The 14034-nt window shown below is 44.4% G+C and overlaps 1 protein-coding gene across 9 annotated transcripts in view; it reads left to right on the top strand.

The window, feature by feature from the left end:
* The window catches only part of slit2 (slit homolog 2 (Drosophila)), a 101967-nt gene that overhangs the window by 50516 nt on the left and 37417 nt on the right, over positions 1-14034 (top strand). For all 9 annotated transcript variants that reach the window (XM_065959206.1, XM_065959183.1, XM_065959178.1 and 6 more), the window contains exons 5-6: positions 11590-11661; positions 12670-12741. In XM_065959206.1, coding sequence (XP_065815278.1) covers positions 11590-11661; positions 12670-12741 — 144 coding nt within the window. The remainder of the gene's footprint in view (positions 1-11589; positions 11662-12669; positions 12742-14034) is intronic.

Raw genomic sequence — 14034 nt, 5'->3', positions numbered from 1 at the left:
ACATAAACCACCAGACTCGCACACACACACAATGTTCTACTATTATTTCGTCACTTCTGGTCGTCCGACAGGCGCTTGAATTGAAGGGAATGAGTGATTGATGGGTGAAAAAAGTGTGCTGCAATGAACTGAGCGATCAGGGATTGATGGATGAAGCCAATTGTGTGGGGGGGGGGGGGAGAAAAAAATAGATGGAAAAGCCTGAAAGTCTGAAGACGACAAAGGATCGCTGGGCGCCAGATTGATACGTTATCCTGTAAGAGGGCTGTGTGGTTTTCTTTGGAGTCTCCAGCAGCCTCCTCTTTCAGACTTGAAGGAGGAGGAGGGCTGCTGGAGCTCATTGGGTCATGGAGTTTGTGGCAGATCAGGTCAAAGACGTGGGTGAGAAACTTTCTGACACACACACACACTTTTTTGTTTTGCACAAATAGACCCAGACTTGCGTCCATGTGCTGTCACTTTCTATTCATCTCTTCTATTTATTATTGTAAGGCAATGCAAGAGGCAAACAGGAAAAGGATATGATGTCACTGACCAGCAGTTTGTGTGTCCCCGAGTGGTCTGGCAACGCGTCCGGCGGTGGTCATTTTAGCTGTGCTGTGTGTGTCTACGTCTACATCTTGTGTTGTGTGTTTTGGAACGCTCTTCCAGGCAATAAATTTGGTCGCAGTGCTGAGCTGGTTTTTAAATTCACACACACACACACACACACACACACACACACACACACACACACACACACACACACACACACACACACGCACACGCACACGCACACGCATATCCTATCTGTCATAGGTGGAGTGTAGGTGTTAGAGCCGGGGTTTATTGACTCGTAGAGACGGAGACAGCAGCGAGCAGCCAGTGAACACACCGCTATCGGAATACGATTAATACTGTCTGGCTGATGGATTAGACTCATTACACAGGGAGCGGTGCGAGGGTGGGCGGTGGAGGGTGGAGAGGATGTGGGAGAGAGAGGGGGAAAGAAAAGAGGGGAAGATGGAAGAAAAGAAAGGAACACGTTGATCGGAAGAGAGGAAAAGGGAGACTGAAGATGTGTGAGGGGGAGACGAGGGGGGGGAGACGTGTTAGGGAGGGAAGTTAAATGAAAGGTATTATTGACTGGACGGAATCGATGGACGGGGAAGGGAGAGAACTTCAAATCGTCGAGAGAAAACGTTCCTTACATTCAGTTTGCGTGTGCTCAAAATGTTAAAATAGGGTGAGAAGAATCAAAACTTGAGATTCTACTCGGCCAAAGAGCATCTAGATAACTCACCAGCAGGGGGTGCTAAATGTGCGATGTGTAAATTTGATAAAAGCCAAAGATAGATTTAAATAAATGCAAGTAATTGTGATGGGTTTTTAAGAAATATTCTTCATCTGTTTGGTCTTAAGACTGCAGCTGAGATGCCTGAGAGTGAGTTTTATTACAACTTAAAGAGCTTTATCTTTATAAACAGATATTAATCGATGCCAGAACATTCTCCTCATTCGTCTTTTTACGTCTTAACAATGCACCAACACTCTTCAGAGCTCCAGGAAATGAGTTGGCATTTCACATACGCACCTTACAGCAGGAGGCTTTCGGTGTCGGCTGGGAGGGGGGGGGGGTCTCAAGAAGCACGATATAACAACTAAAGCAAGACGTGGAAACTGTGAGAGCCTGATGCTGTGATGACTTTTTGTTGCCTTTACATCAATTCATGGTGAGCAGAAAAAATAAGTATGAAGCAGCTTCACGATGTGCACGACGTCATCACTCACTGGTGTTGAATTTTCCTGATTATCGCCTGCTGCCTTCGCACATCGGCTCATCCCGACTTTAGCGCGGACATTTGACCAATTACCAGGGTGGGGGCTGGTAGGAGAAAGTTGAGATGAAGTTAGGGTGAAAAATTCAGCCTTTTGCGTTCACACATGCAGCTCACAGCAGGAAATTATAGAAACATTTCCTGGGTTGTTTTTCCCCCTAACGATAACTTAAAAGCTCCTGACTCATTTTCAATCTAATTACCGCCTACTCATTGCAGCTCAAGTGGAGAGCCTTGAGTTATTCAATTAAATACTGGCTTTTATGCAAATCTCTCCCATTAAGAAAAAAACATCTTGTCCTGGTCTCACACATTGAGACGTGCACATTCCCATAACATCTCAAACTTACACCAGCTATGAGAACATAGATCTTTAAAGCTCTATTTGGGCCGTATCTCACATCCAGATCATTCAGGGGGGGGGGGGGGGGGGGGGGGGTATAGGAAGCTGGGGGGGTATAGGAAGCTGCTGCAGATGCAGATTGATCGGCAAATTTCTCAGCTATTCATTCTGCTTACAGAGAGCCTCAGCCTAATCTTACCAAGCCGAGGAAAAACTGCAATTGGTTACTTTCAGTATTTCCTCACATGCACAGCTGGTCCTCATGCACTTGTTGTGTAAAACAACACTTTCTCGTGTGTTTTCAAAACCAACACACATCGAGACATTTCAGATAAACTCTCAGATATGTAGTGCTGCTAATTGCAGAATTCATTCTCGTGTGTTTTCAAAACCAACACACATCGAGACATTTCAGATAAACTCTCAGATATGTAGTGCTGCTAATTGCAGAATTCAAATGCTTCAGTCTAATTCCTTCCTGTGTTTTCTTATGAAGGACTTCAGAGAGACATTGTCAGGGTCCGCTTGTGCCTGTATACACTGATACGCATGTGATCTACAGATCAGTGAACAAATGTGTGTTTGACTCACAAAGTGCTGAGCACAGAAGCAGTGTGTGTGTGTGTGTGTGTGTGTGTGTGTGTGTGTGTGTGTGTGTGTGTGTGTGTGTGTGTGTGTGTGTGAGTGAGACTAAACACACACCCCACCCGCTTCATTACAACTGTGGAATTCAATTTGATTCCCATCTTTTGCCAAATTACTAATCCTTGAATTCTTGCAAAAAAAAGCTGTGAGGGGAGCAACGTTTTTTCCAACATGAGATTCTGCAGCGCACAGGTGCACAGCATGATGGGAGTTTTTTCTGATGAGGCAGCTGAAATTCAAAAATATCATCTTCAGATGTTTCGAGGGGGGAAACCATGTCCCCATTCACTAAGTGCTTCTCAGCTCTCCTCATGTGCAATTATTGCATTACTGTAAGCCGCTGTCCATTTCTCCTCCATGTGTGTGTGTGTGTGTGTGTGTGTGTGTGTGTGTGTGTGTGTGTGTGTGTGTGTGTGTGTGTGTGTGTGTCCGTCTATCTGTGTGTGTGTGTGCAACAGATGTATTCCTCACTTGTCTATAATTACACGTGTAAACATTACTGGTGATGTCATGGTCTCAGACCGCTGACTAATCTGTTCCTGGGCTGGAAAGCAACGCAATCAGTCTGCTTTTAAACACACACACACCCACGCACACGCACACACACGTAGACACATTCACACACACACATCCGCGCCATCCATGATCTTTATTTTTGCAGCCCTGTTGTTTCGCCATGATTATCTCACTTTGTAGATGTGGTCAAACAACAAGTCTGTTGTTGTTTCCGCAACAAGCAGCTTGTGTCGCAAGTGTGTGTGTCCTTGTTAGGGGGCTCTGTTAAAAAAATCCTCGGTGGCGGATCAGAAGGGCGTTGGAGCTATTTATGTATGTAGGAAATCAGAGGGCAGACACCACCACCCCCCCCCCCCCCCCCCGCCCACGCCCCCCCTCTGTATTCAGAGAATAAAGGAAGAAACGTTGCAAAATGAAAACTACTAAAATAACACAACTGTTACCACAAGAGATTCTGTAAACGGACTTTGGTGCTATGATACAACACACACACACTTACACAGAAACACACACACCTTCTCTGACACGTCGCCATCCCTGGATCCAGACAGAAAGAGACACACACACACACACACACACACACACACACACACACACACACATACACAGGGGACGTCCTCTCCTCTCTGTCAAGTCAAAACGTCCCCCAGGTGTCCAACCCTGGTTCGGTAACCATAGAAACCCACCCCCCACCCACCCACCCCCTTTACCTGGCATTTAAAGTGTGTGTGTGTGTGTGTGTTGTGTGTGTGTGTGTGTGTGAGGCGTGATGGTGAATAAGAGAGGCGGACAATGAGACGAGGGAAGAGGAGGAGGACGGCAGAGCCGTCCTTCATGAGCAAAGTCAATATTAGTTTAGAAGAGAGCGACTGAAGAGAGGCAGGGTGTGTGTGTGTGTGTGTGTGTGTGTGTGTGTGAGAGAGAGAGAGAGTGTGAGGGTGTGTGTGATTCAGCATAATTACTTTCTTTCTTGAAAAACAACTTTTAAGATTACATTTTTTTGCACAGTTAACATTAAAATCCTGCCACCCAAGACTCACTTTTAAAACCAGACACACACTGATGATTCACACACACACACACACACACACACACACACTCATCAGGCACAGATACACAACAAATACACACATTCCTCCGCACTCCCAGGTGCCGATGGTGGCCCAGTGTGTTCAATAATTTGTCTCCTGCAGACCCCCCCCCCTCTCCTCCCTTCTCTTGTTTTCCTCCTCTTTTCTTTGGGGACACTTTCTCCTCCTAATTGCCAACAAAAGTGTGATCTTCGGGGGTCCACTTCACGGCTTTGCGCCGCGATTTAGCTGAAAGGTACACGTACAAACGCACACGCACACACACACACACACGAGTTGCATTTTCGACTTTCTCCATAACTGTCCTGCGCTAAGCATCCCGCTACCAGAACTCCAAAAAATGTCTCCTCGTGTCGCATAACATGTTTTTTTACTTCCCCATCCAGACTTTCTATTTCCATCTTTTCTTCCTTTTTGACTCTCTCTCCAGCTCCGTCCTCGCCCATTCATACATTCTTATACGTAATAGGATTAAGGTCTCCGAAAGGGATTTGAACAAGATGATTAGTTTACTGCCCTGCCAACACTGGCCCATACCCTCTCTCTCTCTCTCTCTCTCTCTCTCTCTCTCTCTCTCTCTCTCTCTCTCTCTCTCTCTCTCTCCCAAACACACACACACACACACACACACACACACACACACACACAATCATCGGTCCACAGGAACCCCCAGTTTGCTGGACCTGGGAAGAATCTCGTGGCAGTAGGGCACAAACAAAAGAGGTTCAGAAACTGTATAACAGTAAGAGAGAGAGAGACTGTGTGTGTGAGCGAGCGAGAGAGAGAGAGAGAGGGGGGGGGGGGGGGCAGGGGGAGGATGAGGGGGTGCATGTGTGAGAATTGAGTGCTGCTCTTTCATGCCCAGGTCTTCTTAGACACGCAGGGCGTCAAAAGCTCCTCTCTCCCTGAAAAGAGCCTTTAGAAAAGCAGCACTAAGCTCTTAAACACTGGAGACCTGACTCTGTCGCACACACGCGCACACACACACACACACACACACACACACACACACACACACACACACACACACACTTTAAAAAGCACATTCACGCACACACATCCTGGGCCACCAAAGGTGAGAAAAACAGACAAAGCTCTCGATTCACAGAAGAACAAAATTCATGAAAACATCCTGAATTTGTCCGGGTGAGCTGCATGTGTGAACTCAAACTGCACAATTTTTCCTCTCTCTGACTTTACCTGGAATTTTTTTCCTGTCAGCCCGCTGTAACATTTCGCTGCATAAAGTCGGGATCAGCGGCGATTCCAGAGTATCCAGGGCACTAGGCTAAAACTCACAGGGGGGCTCCTCAAACCAGCATCCATCCTCATGATGTTATAAATGTTACAGTATGTTATATAACAAAGACACACTCTGCTCTCTTAGGTAACTCATTTTAAACAAACACCAGGGCACCGGTGGCCCAGTGGGTAGCTTGTGTACCCAGGTAGAAAGGCTGCTGTACTCAAGCTGGTGCCCTGGGTTCGAATCCGACCTCTCCCCCACGGCTAGACGAGCAGCATTGAATCGTTTACTTTTCATATTTAGTTATCGTTATCGCTTACTTCTGTCTACCTTTCCTTTTTTCATTCCTAAAGATCGATTAATCCTCTTCCTTTTCCTGGTGACTTTCATTGACAAACTTGGGTTTTCCCAGTAATACGGCATGCAGTGCTAGAGCTGCTAGAGTGAGAAGGGCCCCCCCCCCCCCCCAGGGAGGTTTCCTTCTGTCATTGCAAACTTTGCACATTTTGATCCACTCCTGCGTTCTCTTTAAAGTTTGTCGGACCCTCAGGACCCCCCCCCCCCCCCCCCCCCCCCCCCTACTGGTCTGGGGCCCCGAGCAGATGCCTGCCTTGCACCTCTGGTCGCAGCAGGAACTTTTCAGGAAGCGGGTGTGTCTTTGTCTGCACTGTTCGGACTAAATCTGTTTCTGTTTTTTTTTTTTTTTTAAACATTTTCACAAAGATCTACTGTACATCTGCACTGAAACACTTTTGGTGAGCAAACGACAAATATGTGCATCACAGCTGACGTCTGCTCCAGACAATCTCATCCCCCTGCTGATTCTCCGCTTGTTAAATCTTTAACGCGTCCTGCTCTGTGTGATCAGATTTAACGAGTTTTTGAGTCATTTTCTGAGTAAAAAAATGAATCTCTCTCTCTCTCTCTGTGTTATCAGACAGATGAATCATTAAAAAAAAGTTATTTGATCATAAATGCCACCTGTTTGCACGCTTTCATCATTATTTTTTTTATGTTTATCTGTTTTTTTTCCATGACAACATTACAACATGATGACTGCGATTCTTTTTTCGGATCAAGTTTAAGGCTTAAAAGCAGAATCATTCACAGAGAGAGTGTGAGGATGAAAAGAAGGAACGTTTAGCTGAAAGGACACAACATTTAGAGTCTTTAGTGGAGGTCATTGAAGTGTAAATCAGCAGTTTGTTGGAACCGGGTTTGTCTGTTTTGAATCAGGTTAGCCATCAGGTCGTCAACATTTTCGATTTAAAATCATGTTATCAATCAATCATCATCAATTCAAAGTGCAAACAGAGTTAGAAACAGAACTTGGGGAACCTTAAAGCTCCTGTAGGGAACTTTCAGTTTGTGTCGATTTTGGCGCCCCCAGAGGACAAAGCGCTGCCTCTTATCTCTTTGCTGATTTTGTCCCGTACATGTGTGTTTTGTGTAACTCTCTTCCTGCAGTCTTATCCAGTGAAATGTTTCATTATTTGCTGTGTGAAATGTTTCTTCAGCATGCTGTTGTCTGACGCCTACCCTGCAGCAGCATCGGCTATGTAGGAAATATTCCATCTTAATGATGATTTTGTAGCTTAGAAACAAAGAAGCAGCGACATTAATTACTGTCTGTTTCATAACCGCTCAAGAACTCCTCAGAGGAGCTTTAAAAGAAGACGTTAAAAATCTAAATAAATGAAAATATCCAGATTTTTTTTCTTCTTTCTTCTTCTTTATTTACTTTGTTTGCAGTGAGTAATCACTGATCAGACATGTGCTTTACACGGCTTCAAGTGTCATAGTGCCCTGCCCCTGATGTCCCCGACTACAGAGTCTTACCTTCCCAGTCTCACACAGATTCACCTGCTGGTTTTAACTTTATCAAAATGGATTCCTGAGGATTCAGATTATCGGTTTGTTCCGTCTGTATCGGGCACACCCCTGAGCTGCACCGGAAACCCCCCCGCAGGGATGCTGTGGTTACAAAATCAACCCCCAGTCTAAATCTGCCTGAACATTCTGGCTAATAAAGACAAGAAAATATCCAGCTTTGGTTGCCTAGGACAAGTATTTCTGTTGCCGTGGTGGCATTACTGTTACCAGACTCATATAGAAGATTTTTTAAAATATCTGATATGATAACCCTCAGAGTGTGTCTGCTGTGTGTGTGTGCATGTGTGTTTCAGAGGCTTCCTTACTTAACAGCATGAAAAAGTTCCTGTGTGGATTTAATACCTCCGGCGCCTTCAAAGAAAAACACACGCGCGCACACACACACTCACACACACACACTGGGCTCAGCAGGAGCCTGTTTTAATGAAGCTAACCTCCCGGTTTTAGGCACAAGGGCAGAGGTGAGGGGGTTAAACCTGGGGGAAGTCCGAAAACAAGAGCCATCTCAGGGAAAAAGGAAGAGAAAAGAAGAGCGCAACACAGAGAAAGCCAGAGAGGAGAGAGAGGAGAGAGAGGAGAGAGAGGAGAGAGAGGGAGGGGAAGTGGTGAGTGGGACTTCTACCAAACGATCCCACTACAGATGAAATTGAATCAGGTGCTTTGGCTCCAAACTGAAGAAAGAAAATCCACTCCTAAGTCCCCGAGAAGTCAATTTCCTAGTCGCGGTAAAACGTACTATTCACCCTCTCTCTGTGTTTCTTTCTCTCTGGTGGTCTGAGTGATGAAGAGGGTTTTAGAGTGGCCTCCTGCACTTCCTTAAAAAGCCCCCCACACCAACCCGAACTGCCAATCACTGGAGTATGCATGGACTCTGCCTGGGAACGTGTGTGTGTGTGTGTGTGTGTGTGTGTGCGCAGTCTCTATATTGTCGTAGATCACGGGAGGGGGGGGGAGGGGGGGGGACGAGAAAATCAATTTCCAATCATCTCAGCGCATCAGAAGATAAATGTCTTTGTCGAACGCACACACACAAAAATCTCTACGCTCCGCCTCTTACAGTGTGTGTGCTGCAGCTGCATTACTGTACATTTAAATGTGAGCTGTGCATTCCCGGTGAACCTGTTAAGTGTGTGTATGTAAACACACTCTACAGTGAGGTCTGTGTGCGGCCTCAAACACACACACACACACACACACACACACACACACACACACACACACTGTCAAACTGTCAACTTGTCACATTTTACACGTTAACAACTTTTTTACTGATTTCTTCATCTGATAGGCAGATTGAGGTTAATGCAAACTTTGGGTTACATGCTCTGCTGTGCGTGCGTGCATGTGTGTGTGTGTGTGTGTGTGTGTGTGTGTGTGTGTGTGTGTGTGTGTGTGTGTGTGTGTATACTGTAGGCTTGAGGAGCACTTTCAGAGTATTTATTTGGTTTTAGAGTTCCAGCGGTTAAAGGAGCACGGCTGTTTTCCAAACCCCCCTACGTCCTGTAAAAACAGTATCAGGATACACTCTATTTGATTCAGGCCAGCCGCTGTGTTTGTACGTGTGTGTGTGTGTGTGTGTGTGTGTGTGTGTGTGTGTGTGTGTGTGTGTGTGTGTGTGTGTGTGTGTGTGTATGCATGAGTGAGTGAAAGCACACGTGTGTTGGTGTTGTGTCTAACAAAGCACAAGTGCAGCTCCATATTTGTCTGTTTTTAAATCTTATTCTAGGATCATGTGGATCGATCTCAGAATCAGAGGACTCTGAACCATGACACCATTTTTCTGTTAGTGTGTGTGTGTGTGTGTGTGTGTGTGTGTGTGTGTGTGTGTGTGTGTGTGTGTGTGAAACAGGTGAAACAACATGTGCACGTGTGTGTCCATCTAGAGTTCAGTTATGTTTGCACAACTTCTTAATTATTTATTTTTGTAAGCGGAGGTCATGTTTTGTCTGTCGTTTGGAAATGAAACATTTCTCCATCATGTATCCATTAAAACACATCGTACTGCGGCTGCGGCTAAAAAAAGGTTTTCCCCAAAGTGAAGAGAGCCGAAGCGGATGTGTTAAGGTTGCTTTTTTTCTCCAAATCAACTGTGCAAAATCCAAACCCCCAAAAATGAAAATCGAGTGAAAAGCAGTGAAATGAAAAGTCTCTAATTGGAGAGGCTGCGGCAGAAGATTTAGCAGAAATCATCAATTTCCACTTTTTAGTTATTAGACTGTGACACTGATTAAGGACTAGAGAAAACATGTAGCCAAACTCCTGTTCGCTGTCAGAACTGCACAAATTTGTTGTCAACTTTACGCACTTTATTCTCTTTTGCTCATGGAAGCTTCTGGTTAAAAAAAAACAAGACTGACAATCTCGTTGTTGTCTTGTTGTTATTGTCTCGAAAAGTATCAGAAAAGTGGACATTTCAAGCATCATCCTACAGCTTTCACGAGTAGATCCAGTACCACTTCTTGTCTTTGTACATTTGCCTCCATGTTGACTGTATTTGTTTTGTCCATGCTGTCTCAACAACATGCACAAGCCCGTCTCCCAACACTCACGATGCTCAACCTTTTAAACATCGTGTTCATCTTTTTTCTGTATTCTCGGTGTTAACTGATCCCTTGGCTCAGATACAGGTGTACTGTTTAAGCAGGAGGTGGAAACAAGAGGAGGGTTTGTGATACCTGCGGCAGCGACTATACGACCGCTAACGGCGAGTATGCGAGGAATGTGGGCTCTGCATTAGCTGTTAGCCGATTAGCATGATGGGGGGTCAAGGCACCACGGTCGGGGTCAAGAGCTGGAGGGTCAACGGTGAAAGGTCAAATAGTCTGTCTGGGACTTTGGGGGGCCTGTCGGGTGGCAGACGAGACAACACAAGAATTGTCAGGAGGGGGTGAAGAATTCTGCCGTTTGCTTTTTTCACACACGCAGCACACCCAGTTTTTTATCCATGCGTCAAAACACGATGACGTCTACATGTCCTCTTTTAAATCATGCAGATAATGCAGTTTGCTGTTTTCACTTCACCTTCATCAGTCAGAACAGAACAAAAAAATATCTTTCAACTTTACATAACTTGATTCATATTTGCATTTGAGTACACTTAACACCTCATTCCTTTGTTACTATTTCTGCGTTCATCCTTCAGCGAACCAAAACTGTGTGAATCCTCGACTAAAGCAAGTTGCTATACCAACCAGGAGAAGTTCATATGGCTCACTTGTTGTTGTGTTCGAGTGTGTGTGTGTGTGTGTGTGTGTGTGTGTGTGTGTGTGTATATACGTTTAGTGCTTGTTTGAACGAGGAGGAACATAAACACATCAAATCTGTCTGCACCATGTGTGTCTCTACCTGCGGTAAATTAAGTGTTTTTCTTTCTTTCTTTCTTTTTTTTGTGCTCCAAATTTAGCAGCGGCTTAGTTAAAGTGGCTGAAAATTAAATCTCTGCAAACCCCCAGCGCTCACTCTCAAAAACAACACACACACACACAAACACATCCATCGCTCCTCACTCCTTAAAAGCAGAGGAAGGAGGGGTGGAGGCGGCGAGGGAGAGATGAGGGAGAGAGATGAGAGGAGGGAGGGAAACGGAGGTCACTAGTGCCCCCTACAGGCTCTTTAAGCACTTAGAGCCTCTTCCACCTGAGAGGGATGGATGGATGTTCAAAGCATGACGATTGAATCGCAGCTGATTTCTTAGGCTCGTTGACGGGTGTGTTTTGTTGTGCGGCTGAGTGATGAATAGAGACAGCTGAGTGTGTTTGGTGAAGGAATGCTCAGTGTGCGCAAGAAACTCAGTTTTGCAGAAGATCTGTCTGTGACTCTGAAGTTCCCCCCTGCTGGATTCAGGTGATTACATCAAGTGCTGCAACGCAAGTGGCTCTGGTGACAGCTCGGTTTAACTCTCTGCAACCTCATTTCTTCATTCTCACTTCTTGACTTCATCTCTCTCTCTCTCCCTCTCTCTCTCTCTCTCTCTCTCTCTCTCTCTCTCTCTCTCTCTCTCTCTCTCTCTCTCTCTCTCTCTCTCTTTGTCGTATTCAGGGATCTCAGCGAGAACCAGATCCAGGGGGTTCCACGGAAAGCCTTCAGAGGAGCTGTGGAGATCAAGAACCTGTAAGTGGCACTTTGTCTACACTTTCTGCAGACGTGTGTGTGTGTGTGTGTGTGTGTGTGTGTGTGTGTGTGTGTGTGTGTGTGTGTGTGTGTGTGTGTGTGTGTGTGAATGTTAATCTGTTACTTCCTTTTCAGCGTGTTTGCAATCCCCATGTGTGCGTGTGCATCAATATTTCATTGTGTTAAATGTCATGTGCCTGCTGCTTGCTGTATTGACCGACACTGCTGCTCATTAGCAGCTGTGTGTGTATGTAACTTTGTGTGTGTGTGTGTATGTGTGTGTGTGTGTGTGTGTGTGTGTGTCATGTGGCATTTGGTGTGTTTTGCTCTCTTTGTTTTGCCTCCGTTATAGTTTTGATGATTGCAGATAATTGTGGGTCATTTTGCAGGTAGTGTAATTGCCCAGCAGTAATTCTCAGTATATAGATTTTTTTTTTTCAACAATTTAGCTGCATCCTGTTTTTTTTTTTTTTTTTCATCCACGTCAAATAATTTCTGCGAAATGCCTTGCAATTATTATAAAAGGACAGGGCAGCGTGTGTGTGTGTGTGTGTGTGTGTGTGTGTGTGTGTGTGTGTGTGTGTGCATTAGCATGCGAGTGACAGCACATGATTTACTGTCCTTATGTCTTGATTAAATTGTTTTAGCAAAGCAGTCCTGGAAAAAAAAGGAAGAGAGAGAGAGAGAGAGAGAGAGAGAGAGAGAGAGAGAGAGAGAGAGAGGGAAAGAGCAGAGCATAAATTAGACGTCAGATAGAAAAGAGCATGAAACAGGAATGCATAGAGACATGAATGTGTGAAAGGAAAATGAGCTCAGAAGAGACAGAGCTGAAGCAGAAGAGACAGAGCGAGGTCGTTGATGAGTTTTCTAGGGGCGAGGGGGAGGGGAGAGGAAGGGGGGGGCTTTTTTTAGTTGGCTTTTTAGTTTGATTTTCACCTGAAGATTCACCCTGAGACACTTCACACCCTGCTATTCTTTTCATTTTCATTCTTGTGTTTGTTTCTGCAGCCAGTTAGACTACAACCACATCAGCTGCATTGAAGATGGAGCTTTCCGAGCGCTACGTGACCTGGAAGTGCTGTGAGTACCTGTTTGTCCAGCAGCAGAGCTTTGTGTGAACGATGAACACTAACAGCAGCAGTGCGATGTGGAGCCGCTATTATCCTCCTTGACCTTTAAAAGACTGCATTCCCTGTTTTATATGTAAAGGACAGTTTCATATATATACATTCAGGAATGACACTTAAGGCTTTTAAAGATAGTGTCACTATCTTTAAGACTTCACAGAGGCAGAATTATGAGAAGATTGTTGATGTATGCACTGGTTCATAATCATATTTTAAGCTCTAGCAAGGAAATGCACACCCATAAATACCATAAACAGAATCATATTAAAACTGCAGATCATTTACAATGTTTGAACAATTCCCCAATTTACATATTTCTGTCTCCAGCCTGCACTATATTTGATATAATTGTTTCATGAATTATGTTGTTTTTGCTGAAATGCGTTTTTAGTTTGATGAATGAAACACTACTGTGATTGTTTTCGGTGTCATTTATTTACCGACTAAGACGTCATATGTTGTCTGCAGCGATTAATTAAAGTTGTGATGAGGACGTTACTTTTCTGTGTTTGTGCAGAAGCACTGAAAGCAGAGATCATACTAGACAGCAGACGAGTACGGAAGCCTCAAGTGGTCATGCAGCCAGACATTTAATTTTTTCCTGTTATGACAAAACATTTGGTTTGCTGCTCAAGATATCGCAGGTTATTTTTCGTTATCTTGAGACAACAAAGATGGTTTTCTTGTCATAAGTTAATTTCAGGGGATTTCTTAAGATCAGGATTTATCTGTCCTGTTATCTCGGGTTCAAAAAGCTGCTTTTCTTGTCATATCATTTCATGTTCTTTCTTGAGATTGGGACTTATTTTTGCCGTCATATTGGGTTAACAAAGCAGTTTTTTCCATTAAAACCAGTAAATGTATTTCATTCTCTCCAGAAGAGAGCGACTGGGACTTTATTTTTTAACCTCTTATCTCTGGATAGCGGAGCTTTTCCCGTTATAACTCATCATGTTGGTCGTTATCATGAGGAAACAAATCGGTTTTCTTATGATAACTAGTTCAGGTTTTTCTCGAGCTTGGAACGTTTTACTCCTTTTATCACAGGATAACAAAAACTGGTTTTCCCATTAGCCTGATAAAATGTACATCATTATCTTGAGGATTAAAGCTAGTTATCTCATGATAATAAGAATGTTTAAGCTGTCTCTCGAGATTGGGACTTATTTTTTTCTGCTATATCAGGATAACATAGCAGATATTCCCATTATAACTCATTTAATGTCTGTCATTATCTCAAGGAAAA

The sequence above is a fragment of the Labrus bergylta genome, chromosome 1 (assembly GCF_963930695.1).
Source record: "Labrus bergylta chromosome 1, fLabBer1.1, whole genome shotgun sequence".
Lineage (NCBI taxonomy): Eukaryota > Metazoa > Chordata > Actinopteri > Labriformes > Labridae > Labrus > Labrus bergylta.
The sequence above is the reverse complement of the archived record's forward strand: the minus strand, read 5'-3'. Positions and strand labels throughout refer to the sequence as shown.